The sequence below is a fragment of the Cebus imitator genome, unplaced genomic scaffold, assembly GCF_001604975.1.
Source record: "Cebus imitator isolate Cc_AM_T3 unplaced genomic scaffold, Cebus_imitator-1.0 Scaffold338, whole genome shotgun sequence".
Taxonomy (NCBI): domain Eukaryota; kingdom Metazoa; phylum Chordata; class Mammalia; order Primates; family Cebidae; genus Cebus; species Cebus imitator.
The window spans coordinates 1680752-1702381 of NW_016107653.1; the positions used below are offsets into that span (position 1 = coordinate 1680752).

A 21630-nucleotide genomic window follows, 5' to 3' on the forward strand; every position below is an offset into this window, starting at 1 on the left:
CACATCCTTGTCAGCTAGAGACAAGTCCCCCTCCAGACGCATGCTATCTACCTTGTCTCCCAGTGCCTGGATCTTCACCTCCATGCTGGGCAGAGGCACCTCCACATCAGGGGCAGTGGGGACCGCCACTTCCACCTTGGGGCTTTTCAGGTCCAGCTTGGGGCCCTTGACGTCCACCTGGGGACCCTTGAGGTCCACTTTGGGTACCTTGAAGCTGGGCATCTGCGCCTTGGGCAGGTGCCCTTTGAGTTTGGCTCCCTCAGGCACGTGGCCCTCTGGGAGCTTCACATCCACCTGGCCAGCCTGGACCTCCAGGTCAGCAGTAGGGGGCTGAATGCTGAGTTCAGTGGTCTTAAGGTCCCCCTGCATGGAAGGGAGGCTCACCTCGGCCTTCACTTTCGGCACAGACACGTCCACCGAGGCCTCGAAGGACTTCCCTGGGGCCGACATTCCGAATGATGGCATCTTGAATTTGGGCATCTTCAACTTGCTGTCTTTGGCAGTGGCTACGTCTTTGTTGGCCAGGGACAGGTCCCCCTCCCTCCGCGCACCGTCCAGCTTGGCTCCCGGGGCCTGAACGTCCACCTCCATACTGGGCACAGACACCTCTTCATCAGGGGCCATCACCTCCACCTTGAGGCCTTTCAGATCCAGCTTGGGGCCCTTGATGTCCACCTGAGGGCCCTTGAAGTCCACTTTGGGCATCTTGAACTTGGGCATCTTGAACTTGCTGTCTTTGGCAGCGGCTACGTCCTTGTCAGCCAGGGACAGGTCCCCCTCCAGCCGCGTGCTGTCTACCTTGTCTCCCACGGCCTGGACATTCACCTCCATGCTGGGCAGAGACACCTCTACATAGGGGGCTATGGGGACCATCACTTCCCCCTTGGGGCCTTTCAGGTCCAGCTTGGGGCCCTTGACGTCCACTTGGGGGCCCTTGAGGTCCACTTTGGGCACCTTGAAGCTGGGCATCTGCACCTTGGGCAGGTGTCCTTTGAGGCCAGCTCCCTCGGGCATGTGGTCCTCTGGGACCTTCATGTCCACCTGGCCAGCCTGGACCTCCAGGTCAGCGATAGGGGGCTGAATGCTGAGGTCAGTGGTCTTGATTTCCCCCTGTATGGAAGGGAGGCTCACCTCGGACTCCACCTTCGGTGCAGACACGTCCACTGAGGCCTCGATGGACTTGCCTGGGACCGACGCTCCGAATGATGGCATCTTGAGCTTGGGCATCTTTAACTTGCTGTCTTTGGTGGCAGCCATGTCATTGTCAGCCAAGGACAGGTCCCCCTCCAGCTGCGCACCATCCAGCTTGACTCCCGGGGCCTGGATGTCCACCTCCACACTGGGCAGAGACACCTCCACGTCGGGAACTGTCACCTCCGCCTTGGGGTCTTTCAGGTCCAGTTTGGGGCCCTTGATGTCCACCTGGGGGCCCTTGAGGTCCACTTTGGGCATCTTGAAGCTGGGCATCTGCACCTTGGGAAGGTGCCCTTTGAGGCTGGCTCCCTCGGGCACGTGGGCCTCTGGGAGCTTCATGTCCACCTGGCCAGCCTGGACCTCCAGGTTGGCGGAAGGAGGCTGAATGCTGAGGTCAGTGGTCTTCAGGTCCCCTGGCATGCAGGGGAGGCTCACCTCAGCCTCCACCTTTGGTGCAGACACATCCACTGAGGCCTCGATGGACTTGCCTGGGGCCGACACTCCGAATGATGGCATCTTGAACTTGGGCATCTTGAACTTGCTGTCTTTGGTGGTGGCCACATCCTTGTCAGCCAGGGACAGGTCCCCCTCCAGTTGCATGCCATCCAGCTTGGCTTCCGGGCCCTGAACGTCCACCTTCATGCTGGACACAGACACCTCCATGTCAGGTGCCATCACCCCCACCTTGGAGCCTTTCAGGTCCAGCTTGGGGCCCTTGATGTCCACCTGGGGGCCCTTTAGTTCCACTTTGGGCGTCTTCAGGCTGGGCATCTGCACCTTGGGCAGGTGCCCTTTGAGGCTGGCTCCCTTGGGCACATGGCCCTCTGGGAGGTTCATGTTCACCTTGCCAGCCTGGACCTCCAGGTCGGTGGTAGGGGACTGAATGCTGAGGTCCGTGGTCTTGAGGTCCCCCTGCATGGAGGGGAGGCTTACCTCAGCCTCCACCTTTGGTGCAGACACGTCCACCGAGGCCTCGATGGACTTGCCTGGGGCTGACACCCCGAATGATGGCATCTTGAATTTGGGCATCTTGAACTTGCTGTCTTTGGCGATGGCCACGTCCTTGTCAGCCAGGGATACAACCCCCTCCAGCTGCACACCATCCAGCTTGGCTCCCGGGGTCTGAATGTCCACATCCACACTGGGCAGAGACGCCTCTATGTCGGGGGCCATCACCTCTGCCTTGGGGCCTTTCAGGTCCAGCTTGGGGCCCTTGACATCCATCTGCGGGCCCTTGAGGTCCACTTTGGGCATCTTGAAGCTGGGCATCTGCACCTTTGGCAGGTGCCCTTTGAGGCCGGCTCCCTCGGGCACGTGGCCCTCTGCTAGCTTCAAGTCCACCTTGCCAGCCTGGACCTCCACGTCGGTGGAAGGAGCCTGAATGCTGAGGTCAGTGGTCTTGAGGTCCCCTTGCATGGAGGGGAGGCTAACCTCGGCCTCCATCTTCAGCACGGACACATCCACTGATGCCCCGATGGACTTCCCTGGGGCAGCCACCCCGAATGATGGCATCTTGAACTTGGGCATCTTGAACTTGCTATCTTTGGCAGTGGCTATGTCCTTGTCAGCCAGGGACAGGTCCCCCTCCAGACGTGCACCATCAAGCTTGGCTCCCGGGGCCTGGACGTTCATCTCCATCCCGGGCACAGACACTTCCATGTCGGGCACCATCACCTCCGCCTTGGGGCCTTTCAGGTCCAGCTTGGGGCCCTTGATGTCCACCTGGGGGCCCTTGAGGTCCACTTTGGGCATCTTGAAGCTGGGCATCTGCACCTTTGGCATGTGCCCTTTGAGGCCGGCTCCCTCGGGCACATGGCCCTCTGGGAGCTTCACTTCCACCTGGCCAGCCTGGACCTCCAGGTCAGCAGAAGGAGACTGAATGCTGAGGTCAGTGGTCTTCAGGTCGCCCTGCATGGAGGGGAGGCCCACCTTGGCCTCCACCTTTGGCGCAGACACGTCCAGTGAGGCCTCGATGGACTTGCCTGGGGCTGACACCCCGAATGATGGCATCTTGAACTTGGGCATCTTGAACTTGCTGTCTTTGGCCATGGCCACATCCTTGTCAGCCAGGGACAGGTCACCCTCCAGCCGCGCGCTGTCTACCTTGGCTCCCATGGCCTGGACATTCACCTCCACGCTGGGCAGAGACACCACCACGTCGGGGGCCGTGGGGGCCGTCACTTCTGCCTTAGTGCCTTTTAGGTCCAGCTTGGGGCCCTTGACATCCACCTGGGGGCCCTCGAGGTCCACTTTGGGCATCTTGAAGCTGGGCATCTGCACCTTGGGCACGTCCCCTTTGAGGCCGGCTCCCTCAGAGACATGGCCCTCCGGGACCTTCAGGTCCACCTGGCCAGTCTGGACCTCCAGGGTGGTGCAAGGGGGCTGAATGCTGAGGTCTGTGGTCTTGAGGTCCCCCTGCATGGAGGGGAGGCTCACCTCAGCCTCCATCTTTGGTGCAGACACATCCACCGAGGTCTCGATGGACTTGTCTGGGGCTGACACCCCAAATGATGGCATCTTGAACTTGGGCATCTTGAACTTGCTGTCTTTGGTGGTGGCTATGTCCTTGTCAGCCAGGGACAGGTCCCCCTCTAGCTGCGCACCGTCCAGCTTGGCTCTCATGGCCTGGACATCCACCTCCACGCTGGGCAGAGACACTTCCATGTCGGGGGCAGTCACCTCCACCTTGGGGCTTTTTAGGTCCAGCTTGGGGCACTTGATGTCCCCCTGGGGGCCCTTGAGGTCCACTTTTGGCATCTTCAAGCTGGGCATCTGCACCTTGGGCAGGTGCCCTTTGAGGTCGGCTCCCTCAGACACGTGGCTCTCCGGGAGCTTCACATCCACCTGGCCAGCCTGGACCTCCTGGTCAGCAGAAGGAGGCTGAATGCTGAGGTCAGCGGTCTTGAGGTCGCCCTGCATGGAGGGGAGGCCCACCTCAGCCTCCACCTTCGGCACAGACATGTCCACTGAGGCCTCGATGGACTTGCCTGGGGCCGACACCCCGAACGACGGCATCTTGAACCTGGGCATCTTGAACTTACTGTCTTTGGCGGCAGCCACGTCCTTGTCTTTCAGAATTTTTTCCGTTTTTAAGCGTTGTTGGTCATGTTTTAGTTGTTGTATTTTTGTTTTGTTCATCAGTGAGTCCCCGTCGTCTTTTTCTTTGAGGCCTGCCTCTGTGCCTGTCAATTCTTTTCTGGCATCTGTGGCTATTCCGTCTCCTGTTCTTCCCTGCTCTAGGTCCTGTGTGGTTTTTTCTCTCCCTGTCTTTGTTTCCTTACTTGGCGACCATCCAAAAGAGGGTATCTTGAATTTGGGCATTCTCATCTTTCCTTCTGTGTCTTCCCCATCTTTCTCCTGTCCCTGAGTGATTCCTGTCCTCTGTAGTCCTTCCTGTCTGTCTCCTGCACCCTGTTGTGCTTCTATATGTGTGGGGGGTTCCCTCCCTGGCACCCACCCTGCTCCTTGCACCTCCTCACCCTTCGGGCCGGTACCCTCTTTTGAGGGCAAGTCCTGTCTCTTTCCTCTCTGTGCTGCACTAAGCTGTCTTTCTCTTTCTGGCTCTTTTTCTGTGGAAAATGCAAATTTTGGCGTCTTTAAATCGTGTATTCGCACCCTAATTTCAGGTGGGCCACTCTGGGTGTCTCCTTGAGTTTTGTCTCTCAAGGACATTCTGGCAATCCCAATCTCCAGGCTCTGCAGACCCTCACCTTCACCCTCCTCACTTATTTCAGGAGCTTGCTGGGTTCTGGGCTTCCTCTGGGTCACTGCTGCCACTTGTGCCTGCCCCTCCAGGGTCTTTCTGTGGCGCCTGGCTGCCCTGGGTGCCCCTTCCTCAGGGGTTTCCTTGCAAATGGTAGGGTCACCGAGCTCTGTGGGCCACTCCACAGGCGTCACTTCTCGATCCTGTTCTGCTCTCTCCTCTCTCCTGCTGCCTGTGACAGCCCCAGCATCCTCAAGGCTATCACCCCAGGGTCCCAACTCTTCCAGGATCCCAGCATGGCCCACCCCACTCTGGGACTCCCTGCCTGACTGTCCTGTCACTGAAGGGCCCTCTCCAGAGCCTGTCCTGAATCTCAGGTTGAGAAACTTCCGCCTCCTCTGGCTGCCTGGCCCTGCCTTCTGCTCTTGGTGCTCCACCACGAGCTGGGCCTCTGTGTCTGTGCTTGTGGGGGACACATCATGTGTGTCCCTGTGCTCGTAGGCCTCTGAGGAGCTGTGTGACCTCTGGGGCCCCGGCCCCCGCTTGCTCTTTATGGACTGAAATTTTGGCCAAGAGAGCCTCTCCCTCTGGGGCCGCCTGCCTCTCCCCACCCTAGGTTTAGAGATGAGTCTCTCTTGGTCCCCATCTGTTTCCAGAATTTTCGTAGGGGTCTCTCTGCACCCATCAGCAACATCCATGTCCTGAAACACAGGGAGAGGGAATCTGTTGGTGACAGTCCAAGAAGCTGGAGGCCCTGGCCCAGGGACAGATGGGGTGGGAGTGCTATCCCCTCCCAGGCTCAGCCAGCAGGGTAGTAAAGACAGTTGGGGCCCTACCTCATGGGCATGGTGGCCTCACCTCCTTCTCCTTGCCCTGTGGGCCATGCTGGGCATCGCTGGAAGCCCACTCTTCATCCTGTGGGGCAGGGAGCTGCCGTCTGATTTTGAACTGAACCCTGTATGGCTCTGAGTACTGTAGGATCTTGAGAGCATCTTCATATTTTATATTGTCGAAGAACACGGTTGCACTGAGCAGCTGATCTCCTAGACCAAGAAAGAGCAGCCCCAGGCCGGGTGTGTGAATGAGATGGGGTCCGCTGTCTTGCTTTGGCCGGGGAGAAGGGCCCCAGGGGCATGAATAGGGGAGATCCCACTGAGTCTCCCCCATCAGTTCCCCACTGAGTGCTGCAGGCACAGGGAAGGTACATGGGGTCCTCTCTTTTACCAGATGCAGTGGGTGATCCCAGCCTCAAGTGGCTGAGCAGAGACATGAGGGGGTCATCCTAAGCTGCAGGTGTGGCTCCTATCCCCTTAATGTCCCCCTCCAGGTCCCTCCCATCCTGGTGGGGAGAATAGGGACCCCAAAGATGGAAGTGCCATAGCACCTTCTCTCAAGTTGAAAAGCTTGGCGGCTGAGGAGTCCTTTAGTACTTGCTTGACAAAGATCCCCTGGTCCCCACCGCCTGTGACACTGTAGCCACTGGCTCCCGTCTCCACCTCTGTCTTCAGTATCACCTCTGTTGCCTCCTGCACAGACTGGAACAGAAGCACATCATGGCCATGGTGAGCATATGCCAGTCCCACCATAGGCATCCCTGATGGGGCCTGTGTCTCCCAAGGACAGGTACCCCACCATCCTGCCCATCAGCCTGGACAACACAGAGCAGGGTGGGGCACCCCCCAGGTGGGCTCCGGTAGCTGTGTCTGAGCTCTGGAGGAGGCCAGCCACAGCCTACCAGGATTCTTGTCCCCACCCCAAACTGCCAGGACTTAGGCACAGCCTGTCCATGCCACCAGGCCCAGCAAGGCACCAGGAGCAGGGAGGAATGGCTCCTGCTTTTTCTGTGGCCAAAGTTTTCCTTTTTCAGCTTCTTCATGCATTCATCACAAACACACAAAGCACCGATTGTGTGCAAGGCACTGGTGCTCAAGCCAAGGAAGAACAGCAATGCCAAGGAAAACACAGGACATTGGGTGCAGCCTGCTGGACCTGGGACAGGATGGGGCCTGTGTCCTGCAGAGCTCTTGGACTTCTGGGGCCTCCAAGGATAAAACCCATTGCTTTAGAGGCAGAGTGCCCTCATCATTGGGTGCTAGCAGAGTCTGGCATATGGCTACATGGCCTGGGAGCTGCCTGGCCCCTTCCAGCCCCATAGCTTGAATATGCAACAGACATCATTGTACAGAGGAGAAAACTGAGGTCTGCACAGCCAGGTCTACCTGGCCAGGAACTTGGCTGTGCATCAAACTCCACACCAGGAAGGGGTGGAGGGGAGGGTCAGGACAAGATTCAGCCTTCTGGAGACCCTGCCCTTCCCCAGGCCTGACGAGGGGGACAAGAACACCCCTCCCCAAGGTACAGGGCACACTGCCAGCCTCCTTCCTCCTCCCCTGCCTGCTCTGAACTCAAGACTGCCTGGCTGGATCCCTTGTGGACAGACACACCTCTGTGACCCTCAGCTCCTGCTATACCCACCTCTGGACGACTCATCCTGAAAAATGTCCGTGAGTCCCCTGAATCCCGCTTCCACCACGATCTCCGTCTCCCAGAGGAACCTTGCCTGCCGGGGGCGTCTTCCTGCAGCCACAAGTGTTGGGAGTTAGGCACCAGCCCCAGCTCAGGGACAGGGAGGGGCACAGGTGGGCTGGCACCAGACCAGGAGCCCTCCCTTCAAAGAGGCCCAGAACCTCCAACATGCAGCTGTGTTCAGAGGGAGCCGAGTGCCTCCAGGCACATCCACAGAGAAAAGGCAACTGTTAGCCTTCCTGCTTCCTGTTAGGGCCCAGCCTACAGCCCACAGCTCCCACAGGAAGAAGCCCCATAGCAACTGGAGTTTTATATGGAGGGAGATAAGAAATTCAAATACAAAAATGAATCCTTTCCTAGACCTGCCTCCTCTGATCCCTTCCCCGAGTCCTCATCTCCAGAGGTAGCCATGGGGCTACCCAAAAGACAGCATGAGTGTGTTACACACACCCTGTGCCCCGAAACAGATTCATGAAGTCTGTTCCCCATCAGCCCACACGCATGCTCACAAGAACTGCAGGGCACCTCCATCCCACTGTGTCCTGGCAGGGAGGGACCCCCAGGGCACAGAGGAGTCTGAGAGGACATCTGAGTAGGCACAGGTGTGACGCAGTGGGCAGCAGGTCAGGACAGCAGAGCTGCATAGACATGTGTGAGTTGCCCACACAGGACAATGCAGGAGGAGACCTGGGTGCCTGTGGGGCTCTGCCCAGTAGGCTCACCTGGAGTCCAAAGTCAGCAGCCTCAGTCGAGTATTCGTAGACAGGTGAAGACCCCTGTGGCCGTGGTCGAATGACCTCATCCGCAGGCCCTTCAGTCACCTGATGGGAGAGAATCCAGTTACCTCTGCCACTTGGTTCTCCCAGGGCCCAGGGAGAATGGAGGTGGGGTATGAGGAGGACACACTTCCTCCTGCTCTCACTTACAGAGTGGTCATCTTCTGTTTCTGCATCTGGCTCCCCAGGCTGCAGCTGTCGGCCGGACACTGAAGAGAGAGTGGCTGTCAGTGGAGACAAGCAGGCTAGGGGAGCAGATGGGGGCCTGGGGGAGGGAGTATACGTGCACTGTGAAGGTGGCATAGTCCTGTCCTGCACACTGGATCCGAGAGCAAATTGAGGGGCCCGGGGAAGATCTATAGCCACTGGGCTGGAGAGGCTGTGGCATCAGGTGAGGTAGCAGTGAATTGAGACTGGACTTATTCCAAGTTGGAACAGATTTAGTCCAAGAAAGTTACTAAACAAACACGAGGTGTCTGTTATTGTATAACCACACCCTGGGAGGATCAGAATCCAGAGTTCCTAGAATATGTTGTCTAAAATGTACAGCAGCCAGCAAAAAATTTCAAATCACACAAAGAAACAAGAATGTATGATCCATGCTGAGAAGCAAACCAGTGAATGGAAAGTGTCTCTAAAGGTCCACCAGTTTTGGGTTTAATACAGACTTCAAAGGAACTATTAAAAATTTGTTCAAAACACACACACAAAATCATGTTTAAAAAATTAATGGAAAATATGTTAACAATGGCTCAGTGAAGAGAGAATCCCATAAAGAAATAGAACTTATTTTTTAAAAGGCAAGCAAAAATCCTGGAGTTGAAAATTTACTGCTGGGGTTCACCAACAGAATTGAGATACTAGAAGAATTATCAGCTTATAGATTAATATAAATTAACCAATTTGAAAAACGGGGGTCGGGGGAAGGTTGAATGAAGAAAATCAAACAGCCTCAGAGATCTGTGGAGCATTAGCCATAGATAAAGAGGCAGAAGAGAGAGCCGAGGTGATGGCTGAAAACAATCTACAGAATCCAAAAGCTCGACCAAACCTAAGCAGGAGAAAAACAGAGATCCACACCCAGACACATCATAGTCAAAATGCCTAAGAGAAAGGGACCCATGACATAATAAGGGCACAAAAATATGACTAACACCTGAATCACTTCAAAACCACAGATGCTAGAATAAAGTGGAACAATATATTCAAAGGGCTGAAAGAAAGTGTTGTCAATGAAGAGTTTGATATCACGCAACCTATCTCAAAGGCAAAATAGTCTGGGCATGATGGCTTATGCCTGTAATCCCAGCACTCTGGGAGACTGAGGTGGGAGGATTGCTTGAGCCCAGAAATTCAAGACCAGCCTGAGCAATATAGTAAGATCTCTACCAATTCTTTTTTTAATTAGTGGGGCATGGTGGTGCATGCCCATAGTCCCAGCTGCTCAGGAGGCTGACAGGAAGATAGCTTAAGCCTGAGAGGTTGAGGCTACAGCGAGCTGTGATTGCACCACTTCACTCCAGCCAGGCAGAGCAAGACTCTGTCTCAGAAAAGTAAAAATTTAAATTAAAAAAAGCAAAATTAAGGCACTCCCAAATGAACAAAGAAGACTTGGAAATGTCATTGCTAGCAAATCTGCCTTACAGGAAATACTAAAGAAGTTCTTTAGACTTAAAGGAACTGATACTAGACACTAACTCCATGCACATAAGAAATGAAGAATGCCGAAAATGGCAAATATGTAGGTAAATATAAAAGACTCTATGAATATATATTGTCCTCATTTTATTTCTTAACTTATTTTAAAGACATAGGATTGTGGCCAGGAACAGTGGCTCACACCTGTAATCCCAACAGTTTGGGAGGCCGAGGTGGGTGGATCACCTGAGGTCGGGAGTTTGAGACCAGCCTGCCTAACATGGTGAAACCCTGTCTACTAAATACAAAAAATCAGCCGGGCGTGGTGGCGGGTGCCTGTAATCCCAGCTACTTGGGGGGCTGAGGCAGGAGAATCGCTTCAACCCAGGAGGTGGAGGTTGTAATGAGCCAAGATTGTGCCACTGCATTCCAGCCTGGGCAGCCAGAGTGAAAACTCTGTCTCAAAAGAAAAAAAAAAAAATAGGATTGTACAAAGCAAGGATTGACAAACTTTTCTTGCAAAAGACCATGTAGTAAATACTTTAAGCTTAACAGATCACATGATCTCTGTTATAGCTCTGCAGCTATAGTACAGAAGGAGCTATAGATGATAGACAATATGTAAATGAATGAGCATAACTGTTTCAACGGAACTTATAAAGCATAAAGGAGGCTGGATTTGGAAGACAGGAAATAGTCTGTGAACCACTTACACAAGGCAACAATTCTAACACCATATTGTTGGAATTATAACACATATACATGTGACCATACTAGTAAAACGGAGTGGGAGGAGAGGGCATACAGCTAGCCCTTCATATCTGTGGGCTCTGTATCCTGAGTTCAATGAAACCTGGGTCAAAAATATTCTCCCAAATTGCATCTGTACTGAACAAGTACAGACTTTTTTAATTGTCATTTTTCCCTAAATAATATAGTATGCCAACTATTTCCAAAGCATTGAAACTGTATTAGGTATTACAAGTAATCTAGAGATGATTTAAAGTATAGGGGAGGGTACATGTAGGTTATTTGCAAATACTACATCGTTTTATAGAAGGCACTTGAGCGCCCATGAATTTTGGATGCAAGGGGGGTCCTGGAAGCAGTCCCCCATGGATGCTAAGAGACAGCTGTATCTTGGATCAAAGTTTCTATATTTACCAGAATTAAGCTGGCATTGCTTGGGGCTATGAGTGGAAGGGGAGATTTATTGTAAATGGGGTTGAGAAAATTTGGGAGGTGATGAAAGTGCTCCAGAGCTAGATTGTGGTGATGTTTGCACAACTCTATAAGGTTAGCAAAATGATTGAATTGTTCATTTACAATGGGCAGGTTTTATGGTTTATAAATTATACCTTAATGAAACTGTAAAAGAAAAGGTAATTAACTATATAAAACAAAAATTAAGTCAGGCATGGTGGCTCACACCTGTAATCCCAGCACTTTGGGAGGCTGAGGCGGGCAGATCACTTGAGGCCAGAAGTTCAAGAGCAGCCTGGCCAACATGGTGAAACTCTGTCTCTACTAAAAATACAAAAATTAGCCAGGCATGGTGGTGAACACCTGTAGTCCCAGCTACTCAAGAAGCTGAGGCAGGAGAATCACTTGAATCCAGGAGGCAGAGGTTGTAGTGAGCTGAGATCATTCCACTGCACTCCAGCCTCAGCAACAGAGCAAGACTCTGTGGCCAAAAAAAATAATAATACATGAAATAAAATGTATTTTAGACATTTACAAATGCAGAAGTAACCCACATAACAGGGTGGGGATGGAGCGCAGAAGCAGCTGTTGTAAAGACACCTGAAGTAGGACAGTCTTACTTGAAGGTACACTGTAATTAGTTAAATATTCAAAGTATAAATCATAAAGCAACCATTAAAAAAGCAGAAAGGTGTATAGGTGATAAGCCAATAGTGGAACTAAACTGGAATACTAATGATGGCCAGGCCCAGACCCCTGGCCTGTGGAACTAAATATGGAATACTAAATAGTGGAACTAAATAAATAATAGTGGAACTCAGCTGGAATACTAAGCTACTGCTTAGGTGGCCAGGTCCAGATCCCTGGCCTCCATGACCTCCCAGGAGAGCCACAACCTCCGTTTCCTCCACCCGCCAAGCCAGCCTTGGGTGCAGTGCCTCGTGCCTATAATCCCAACACTTTAGGAGACTGGAGCAGGAGGATCACTTGAGGCCAGGAGTTTTAGACCAGCCTGGGCAACACAGTGAGACCTCATCTCTAGAAAATATTTAAAAATTAGCCATGCATGGTGGTGCACATCTGTTGTCCCAGCTACTCAGGAGGCCGTGGTGGGAGGATTGCTTGAGCCAGGAGGTTGAGGCTGCAGTGGGCCAAGATCATGTCACTGCACTCCAGCCTGGGTGACAGAGCAAGATGCTGTCTCAAACACCAAACAAACAAAAAATATCTAGATTTCTTTTTTAAAACACTGAAGTAAAAACTGGCAAAACTGAAAGGAAAAATAAACCACAATTATTATACAATAGGAGATTTTAACACTCTCAGGAAATGATAGCCTTACAAAGTAGAATAGGGGAAGACACAGAACACTTGAAGTGCCCATCAACCAACGAGACCAAATTGGCACTCGGAGAAACTCCCGACAGCAGCCGGTGCGTGCTACTCTCAGGTGCACAGGGGACAATCACTGAGACAGACCCCAGGCTGGCTCAGAAACCTGTCTCAACAAATTTAAAATCGTTTCAATCATACTAGGTCTCTTCTCTGACCAATGGAATCAAGACAGTGTGGCAGAAACACAAATCAGTACACAGAAAACAAAGTCCAGAACGGGTCCACACTTTACGGGGCCAATTAATTCTGTTTTGTTTGTTTGTTTTGTTTTGAGACAGTGTCTCATTCTGCTGCTCACGATGGAATGCAGTGGCACAATCTCAGTTCACTGCAACCTCTGCCTCCTAGGTTCCGCATTTCTTGTGCCTCAGCCTCCCAAGTAGCTTGGATTACAGGCATGCGCCATCATGTCTGGCTAATTTTTTTTTTTGTACTTTTAGTAGAGATGGGGTTTCACCATGTTGCCCAGGCTGATCTTTCTTGAACTCCTAACCTCAAGTTATCCACCCACCGTGGCCTCCCGAAGTGCTGGGATTACAGGTGTGAGCCGTCATGCCCAGCCAAATTCCTGTAAAAGCAGCCCAGTTGTTCTAATAGAAAGCAAAGTCACCAAATGGTCCTGGAACAGCTTGTTATTTATTGGGAAACCAATAAACCTGGACCCTTCCATCCCATCACTCATGAAAATGAATTTGAAATGAATCATAGAGGTAAATGAAAAACCTAAAACTATAAAACTTCTAGAAGAAAACAGAAGAGACCGTCTTTACTATATTGAGGTCAGCAAAGTTTTCTTAGGATACAGAAGATACGAACCATGAAAGGAAAACTGATCAATCAAAGTTGTCCTAATTTAAAACAATGGTCTTAACAGCTTTCATTTTCCTCAGAAAATGAAAAGGCAATGAATGTATCTGACGAAGGACTTGCATGAAGCCCGTGTACAGCTCAATAGAAGACAAAAAGCCCAATGAAAAATTGGCAGAAGATTTGAATAGACATTTCACAAAAGAAAATGTATGAATGTCCAATAAGCACAAGAAAAGATGGCCGGGTGCGGGTGATTCGCGCCTTTAATCCCAGCACTTTGGGAGGCCGAGGCAGCGGATCACAAAGTCAAGAGATCAAGACCATCCTGGCCAACATGGTGAAAGCCCGTCTCTATTAAAAACACAAAAATTAGCCAGGCGTGGTAGCACGTGCCTGTGGTCCCAGCTACTCGGGAGGCTGAGGTGGAAGAATTGATTGAACCCAGGAGGCAGAGGTTGCAGTGAGCCAAGATTGCACCACTGCACTCCAGCCTGGCGAAAAAACAAAAATCAAAAAAAAAAAAAAAAAGAAAAGATGGCCAACATTTTTAGTCATCAGGGAAATGCAAATCAAAACCAGTGGAACAGAACAGAGATCCCAGAAACAGACACACACACATAGAGCTGTGATGATCTTTTTAATAAGTGGCCTGGGGTTCATTGGATACCCATATGGAAAACACTAATCTTCATCCCAGCTCAGCCACAGAAAATTAATTTCATGTGGAGTATAGATACCAAGTTAAAGGTTTAACAATAAAGTTTCTTGAAAATAAATATAAATTACTTTTGGAGTAGGGGGAAAATTCTTAAACAGAACACAAAAAAAATGCCAGTTATTGGTCTATATTAGAATTAAGAGCTTCTGTTCATCATCAAAAGACACCACTGGGGTGTGAAATGGAGGTGAGTATAGCCATGATAGAAAACACAATAGAGTTTCCTCAAAAAATTCAAAATAGAACTACCAGCCGGGCATGGTGGCTCACACCTGTAATCCCAGCACTTTGGGAGGCTGAGGAGGGCAGATCACAAGGTCAAGAGATCAAGGCCATCCTGACCAGCATGGTGAAATCCCATCTCTACTAAAAATACAAGAATTAGCTGGGCATATGGCTGCACACCTCCAGTCCCAGCTACTCGGGAGGCTGAAGGAGGAGAATCACTTGAACTCAGGAGGCGGAGGTTGCAGTGGGCTGAAATCACACCACTGCACTCCAGCCTGGTGACAGAGCAAGACTCAGTTTCAAAAAAAAAAAAAAAAATAGAGCTAACATATGATCCAGCAATCCCACTAATGGGTATATATCCAGAGGAAATGAAATGGACAAATTGCAGCTAACTTTGTCCAAGCCACAGATAGCTGCAATGTATTTACCAAGCAAAGGCCTCCAGCCCAGAATGCACAGAGAATACTTGCAAACCGAAAGACAAACAACCCAACAGAAACATGGACAAGAAAACACTGGAAAGGTAGTTCATGGAAGAGAATGTTCAACCAGCCGATTAGCATATGGAAAGATGGCCAGCCTCTCTAGCCATCCGGGCAATGCCACCAAAACCACAAGGTGCCACCTGCTCCCAGGTGAATGGCTGAAATGGAAAAGCCAAGGCGGGCCACCTGCGACAAGGCCTGGGGCAGCTGGAACTCTGTCCTGGTGTGGGTGGGGGCGAGCTGGCACAGCCACTTGGAAACAGACTGGTAGAGTCTATCAAAGCCTGGCATGCCTTACCCTGTGGCCCAGCAACTCATAGCCAGGGGCAGGGCCAAGAAATACGTGCACGCATGTTCCTCAAAAGATGGGTGCAGGAACGTCCATCTCAGTATAACTTGCAGCACCCAAAAAACAGAGATTCAAATGTCCATCAACAGTAGAATTTAAAAAAGGGAGGCATTTGTCCAGCGGAACAATATATGGTGTAAACTATGCCTATGTGCATCATGGATGAAGCTCACGAACACAAGGTTGAGATAAAGCAGCTAAATATAAAAGGCACTTTCACCAGGGAGCCAATCACATGCAGCTCACAGTCAAGCCCAAGGCTGAAGTCCCCAGGGGAAGAAGGCAGACAGGATCTCTTGGCGGTGGTAGGGGTCTACTTCCCATCCAGAGGACTAGTTACTTGGTTGTGCCATGGTTTGTACCCTTTCTCCATAAAGAACATTTTAGAATTCTACATAAAAGACAATTATAAACTTTACACTAATAAATCTGACAATTTAGAGCAATTGGATATATTCCTAAAAAACTCACAAGAAGAACCAACCTTGTCGAACCCACGGCCACAGGCAGAATGCAGCCCGGAACAGCTTTGAATCCCGCTCAACACAAATTCCTAAACTTTCCTAAAACATTATAATATTCTTTTGGAATTTTTTCTTTTAGCTCATCAGCTATCGTTGATGTATTTTATGTGTGGCCCAAGACAATTCTTCCAGTGTGGCCCAGGAAGGCCAAAAGAGAGGACACCCCTGACGGATAATCCAAATAGTTTTGCAACAATTTAAAAATCAAATCCCTTATTTAAAACCGTCGCACAAAAAGAACTCGAGACCCAACCCCCACTCCAAATTATACTCTAAATATTCCAAGAAGAAACAGTACCAATCTTACACCAACTTCCAACTCTGGCACCCTGGCTTGGGCTCCAGGGCCTCCTCCAGCAGTGATGCGTTGCTGGTAACGAGGAGGGGCTCAGACCTAAGGACCCCACGCCTGCCCCAGACCCAGATTGGGAGGGAGCATGTCCCTGTCCTTTGGGCCAGTATACTGGCCTCAGGACCAGCTGCCTCTGTCCCCTGCGGTAGATGTCCTGGCCTTGGGTTCTGTCCCACGAGGGGAAAATGGGGAGGCCCAATCCCAACAGGAGTCTAGGTCTGGCTGCTGCTCTCTGGCCAATGTACTGTGTCGCCCTGAGCAAACTCATCCCCAGTCTGAGCTTTCATTCCCTTGTGGATATGTGGGCCACCCTGCCCGCCCTGACTGTGGGTTGCCAGGGTATAGACATCACGCCCCCAGAAGCACCCCCAGGGCCACGCCTGCTCATCCGAAGAGCACCTCTGCCTGCGCAGGCCCCTGCAGCTCCCTCACTGCTTCATGGGCCTTTCCTTGCCCTTCTGCAAAATGGCTCACAGCCTAGGCCCCCTCTGGCTCTGGTCTCAGGCCTGGCAGGGCTGGGGGAAGGTGTCTCCTGGAGGAGGTTCTATCAAGAGAGGGAAGAGGAGGGCAGGAGGTGAGGGCAGGCAGGGCTAGGCCGGTGCCAGGAGGCATCAAAATTCATCCCCATATCATCCCGCCCCCCCACCACCTTCCTACTGCTCAGGCGGCCAAGCCCAGACCCCTGGCCTCCATGACCGCCCAGGAGAGCGACAACCCTTTTCCTCCACCCACCAAGCCAGCCTTGGGCAAGGTATCAGCCCAAGAATTGTACCCCTGGCAACTCCCCGACACAGTATCCCCCACAGGCCCCTTCTCCCTAACCAGGCGGTAAAGGGGCAAGGCCGTCTCCCCACTGCATAGCCCTGTCCTGGCCACCTCGGCCCATCTCACTCACCTGGGCACGCAGATACTGCCAACCACCTGCCAGGCCCCTGCTGCTCCCACCTGGACGCACCCCCAACCTGTACAGACAGAAGTTGGCCAGCCCCACCACTCTGCCTCCCAAATGGCTGCCTCCACTCCTTGCCCACCTGCCCCCTGACTCCCTCCACGTAGCCCTGCCAGGACACCCCAGTGCCCCCCCAGCCCTGAGGGACCACCAGCTGAGGCTGCCCCGGCCCCTCTGGAGCTGCCTGGAAATCCAGCCACACCAGACCCACAGCAAATTCGTGGGACTGAGCTGTCCTGAGGAAGGGGACAGGAATCTGGCCAGAGCCTGCCCACCGCTAAGCCAAGGGCAATCGCAGGTAAGCCACTGTCTGGCCTGTTTCCCTTCCTGCTCTGCCAGACCCCTCAGTCCCCAAGGTGGGTAACAAATGAGACAACTGAGGCTGGGAGAGGAGAGCACTTACCCAAGGGGACCCAGCCAGTAGGGGTGGGGCTGGGGCAACTTCCCCAGCAGGGCTAGAAGAAGAGGAGGGTCCCTGGGTCACCTGGCTCACAGCTGCTCCGCTGCCAGCAGGTGGAGCTGCAGTCATGAGGAGGGAGGGGCTCCCCTGCCTCAGCACTCAGGGTGGGGCAGGTGTTCTGTTAAGTCTGCCCAGAAACCCAGCTGCCTCCCCTTCCCTCCGCAGCCTCCCCAGCCAAAAAGCCCCACCCAGTAGGCGGGAGCCTGGATGGGTTGGGGGTGGGGGACAGCTGCCGAGAGGCCCGAGACAGGGTCAGGAGGCAAATCCTCAGAGAAAGGACCTGCCAGGCAGGGGAGTACAGGCCTGCGGGGGTAGGGGTGGGCACCACAGTCCCCAGCCCCAGAGCTGGCGACAGCCAGCTGCACTTCCAAATCTGCTCCAGGGGAGTCTCGTGAGTGCTGGGGCTGGTGAGGGAGGGTGTAGACAGCAGGCCCTGGGCACACCCTGTGCTGGGAACCTGCGTGGGGGAAGGAGGAGGAGGCGTGGCCAGCCCTGCTCCTGCTGGCCCAGTGCCTGGTCCTGCCGCTGGCCCACGCGAGACAGTCCGCAGCCCCACCCTCAGCCACCGTGCTGGGAGCAGCTGTTCCTGAGCTGCCCGCGGTAGGGATGGAGCTCTCTGGCCACACAGCTGCGGAGAGGGGACCCCTCGCAGGGCTGGCAGGAGCTTAGCCCAGGGACGCAAACAGAAGGGGGAAATCCTGCCTGCTTCCTCGAGATAAGGCTGCCCGGCCAGGCTACCAGCCTCGGACCCGGACCAGTGCGGAGAGAGGAAGGCCCCCAGTATCCCAGTCCCCCACCAAGAGCACTGCTTCCCAGGACCAAGGTCCTCAGGGAGCCCCGCCTCGGACCCGCACCAGTGGGGAGAGAGGAGGCCCCCAGTATCCCAGTCCCCCACCAAGAGCACTGCTTCCCAGGACCAAGGTCCTCAGGGAGCCCCGCCTGGGACCCAGAGTCCAGGGGAGGCTGCTTTTGGCCGGCCCCACCCTCCGGCTCTCACAGACAGGCTCTGCAAGTGGCCCCATCACCTGAATCAGGACACTGGTTGTTGACTGTCACCAAAGCCCCACTTCACAGAGGAGGATGTGGAGTGACATGCCTGAGCCAGGCCCAGCTGGTCAGGCTGCTGGCACCTGGTATCTTTCCCGATGCCCTTCCCTGCCTCCTTGGGCCCCCTAGTGCCCTGGCCTCAACACTACCATTAACACTCCTGCGGTGCAAACTTGCACCCTGGGGAGGGAGCCCAAGACCCAGGTCAGCCCCTTGCATGCCATGGTGGGTGGGGGGGGTACCACAGTGAAAGCCGAAGAGGACATCGGCCCGGCCCAGAAAAGCTGCCTCCCCAAGAACGACTATTCTGGGGCAGAGCGGGAGCTGGCAGGGCAAGGGGAAATGTGTTTGGGGGAGGAGCAGATCCTGGGCAGGAGGCGGGGGCTGGGGGCGAGAGGGGAGAAGGAACACAGGCTGGGGAGTGCAGAGGCTCCCTGACATGCCTGCTCCACAGCTGCGTCCAAATAGAGGACTCCCACCAGTCACCAGCTAAGTGAGAGTACTTAGAAGGCCCAGAACAGGTCCATGGGGGAGGAGGTGGACTTTGCTTAAACAAACCCAAGTTTGCATCTAAACTGGCAGCCCCAGGGCCCCACCTCTGGCCTCCAGCTGGGAGAGCCTGGTTGGGTGTATTTCCAAGTCACCAAGGCCCTGGGGGCTGGAAGGGAGGCAACTGGCTCTCTAGTGGTCAGAAAAGTCCATCCTGGGTGGGAGGAACTGCCCCTTCCAGGCTTGCAGGTGTGTGTGCACATGTGTGTGCTCATGGGATGTGCGTGCTCAGGGTGTGTGTGCACTTATGTGTCTGGCCTGGGATCCTCCCTCTGAACACCCATGGACAGCTCTGAGCGAGGCCACAGAGGTGGGAGTCCCGTGGGAGTCACTGCTCTCGGGCTGGAAGCCGGGTGCCCACCCAGACACAGGAGCACGCAGCCAGCCGCACTGCGCCCTCACCCAGTCGTGGAACTTGATGAGGAAAGGGCCAGGCCGGCTGACTGTCATGAGACCCACAGACTCCTCAGCAGCATCCCCGCCCCTCCCCCGTGCTTCTCGAGATAACTCTCTTGGGATGAGGTGGGCAGAGCCAGCTCAGGCTCTTGCTCGGGGGTCTGTGTCTGCCTCCAAGGCTGCGGTGGGGGGCGGCGGGGGAGCCAGCCTCAGTGCCCTAGACCTGGGAGCTGGGCTCCTCACACACCCAGAAGCCACTCCCCACTGCAGCCCAGCTGCACCCATGAGGCTGTTCACATGAGAAATCACATGAGGGTAAGCCCTCTCCCGAAACAACCTTCCGTAGCTCCCTGGTGCCGTCTAGCCCTAGCCGACATCCACAGCCTCTCCAGCCCTCACTGCCTGCCTGGGCCGCGGGCTCTCTCCTGCCTCTGGTCTTTCTCAGGCTGTTTTCTCTGCTGGGCAAATTCACAGACTAAGCTTGGCCACCCTGCTATGGCTTCTGGGCCCTGCCTGGTCTCTGGTCCCAGAACACCTGTTCATCAAGCACTCAGAGCCTGGCACACAGTAGGTGCATAATAAATGCTAACTCAGGCAATGCATAGGAAAAGGGAAGGAGCTGGTCAGATCTCCTGGAAAGGCCTGGTAAGTCTGAGGGGGTTGGGGAGGCAGCAGGGGGACCCAGTTCATCTCCTTCTGCTCCTGGAGAAACTGAGGCACAGGGTGGCACCACAGCCACCTCTCCAAGGGATTTGGCAGCCAAAAAGAGCAGCCCACCCATCCCAGGCGGGCTAGCCCCAGCCAGTTTCCCTGGGCTGAAAGGCCAGCCCCACATACGTCCAGGGCAGTGTGACCCTGTAATGGGGCTGCCCACCGCCCCAGGCCCCCGCAGCCCACCTCAGCCTCCCCCAGGGGAGTGGGCCTGGGCTTGGGAACCAAGCAGCCTCCATAGCCAGCCAGGGCCCCTGTGTACCAAGCAAGCACAGGTCATCTGAGGACTCCTCCGCAGGCCACACGTCCGCCTCAGGGACTTGCACACCTGTGGCTGCCCTGCATGCAGGTGCCCTTGGCATTAACCTCCCCCACACCCAGACTCCCTGCAAACAAGAGCCACTGTCCCCTACCTGCCCAGGGCCCATGGCTCGGTGCCCTGCCACACACCTTGTATGCCCTGGGCTCAACTGGCACCTCAGGGGCAAGGAGCCAGGAAAAGGGGCTCCAGGGCTTTCTCCCTAACATCTCTGCCCAGTCCACTGGCCCTGGCTGGAGCCACAGTGAACTAACAGCCCGGCCTGTCCATCAGCTGTGGGTCGGGGGATGCCCAGCCCAGCTCTGTTCCTCTAGCCCCCTTGCTGGCGGCCTGCTGGCACCCACACACCCTCGAAGCAGGTGCCCGGGCTGACCAGGAAGGGGCCCGAGGTACAGGGGGTGAACACAGGAGCCACTTACCAAGGAAGCCACAGACGCTCTCCCAGCTGGCCCAGAAGTGAAGATCCCAACTGGCCACCTCCCCCAGACACGCCCGGTTCTTCCCTCCACAGCTCCTCCCCCCATTGTCCCACCTCCGCCTGCTCCTAGGGCTGGCTCTGAGCCCTGCCAGGACCCATACGCCCCACCAGCAGGACTGGGTGGGTCCCCTGACGGGCCAGGAACCAGACCAGCCTCCAACACTCACGCAGTTTCTTGGAGGTGGGGACCCCACCCCGAGTGCCCCCCCAGCCTGAGCAGCTGACTGCAGAGGAACAGGGCGCTCTGAGTCACACAGCCAGCCCAGCCTGGCTAGCGCCTTAGTGGGCACCAGGTCCTGCTGTGTGGACAGACACAGGCCTGAGGCAGGTCCCTCCCAGGCAGGCTCTGCACAAGCCCTGTGCCTCAGTTTCCTTATGAGTGCCAGGACAGAGGCTGGCCGAGAGGAGGAGAGGCATAGCCTAAGGGCAAGACTGAGCCCACGGAGCCTGGGCCAGTGGCCTTAGGGCCTGGTCAGCTGCCACCTGCCTGAGGCCCCAGGGCAGCCGACCCCAGCCTCCTTTCAGCCCTCTCAGCCCAACTCACAGCAGCCCCCACCCCTCAAAGCACCAGGGTATCTGGCAAGCAGGGTGTGGTGGGGCTCAGGAACCAGCAATTTTTTTTTCATAGACGAGGTCTCGCTATGGTGCCCAGGCTGGAGTGCAGTGGCTATTCACAGGCACGATCCCACTACTGATCAGCACGGGAGTTTTGACCTGCTCCATTTCTGACCTGGGCCAGTTCACTCCTCCTCAGGCAACCTGGTGGTCCCCCGCTCCCGGGAGGTCACCATATTGATGCCGAACTGAGTGCAGACAC

The 21630-nt window shown here is 54.4% G+C and overlaps 1 protein-coding gene across 1 annotated transcript in view; it reads right to left on the reverse strand.

Moving 5' to 3' along the window:
- AHNAK2 (AHNAK nucleoprotein 2) overlaps positions 1-20791 on the reverse strand; it is a 33616-nt gene extending 12825 nt beyond the window's left edge. Inside the window, exons 1-10 of the mRNA XM_037730226.1 lie at positions 20755-20791; positions 8350-8408; positions 8146-8244; positions 7373-7474; positions 6282-6432; positions 5756-5940; positions 3519-5598; positions 2898-2981; positions 891-1424; positions 574-641 (exon numbers count right to left, since the gene is read on the reverse strand). Of these exons, the coding sequence (XP_037586154.1) occupies positions 574-641; positions 891-1424; positions 2898-2981; positions 3519-5598; positions 5756-5940; positions 6282-6432; positions 7373-7387 (3117 nt within the window). The 5' untranslated portion in view covers positions 7388-7474; positions 8146-8244; positions 8350-8408; positions 20755-20791. The remainder of the gene's footprint in view (positions 1-573; positions 642-890; positions 1425-2897; positions 2982-3518; positions 5599-5755; positions 5941-6281; positions 6433-7372; positions 7475-8145; positions 8245-8349; positions 8409-20754) is intronic.
- Between the last annotated feature and the right edge of the window lie 839 nt (positions 20792-21630).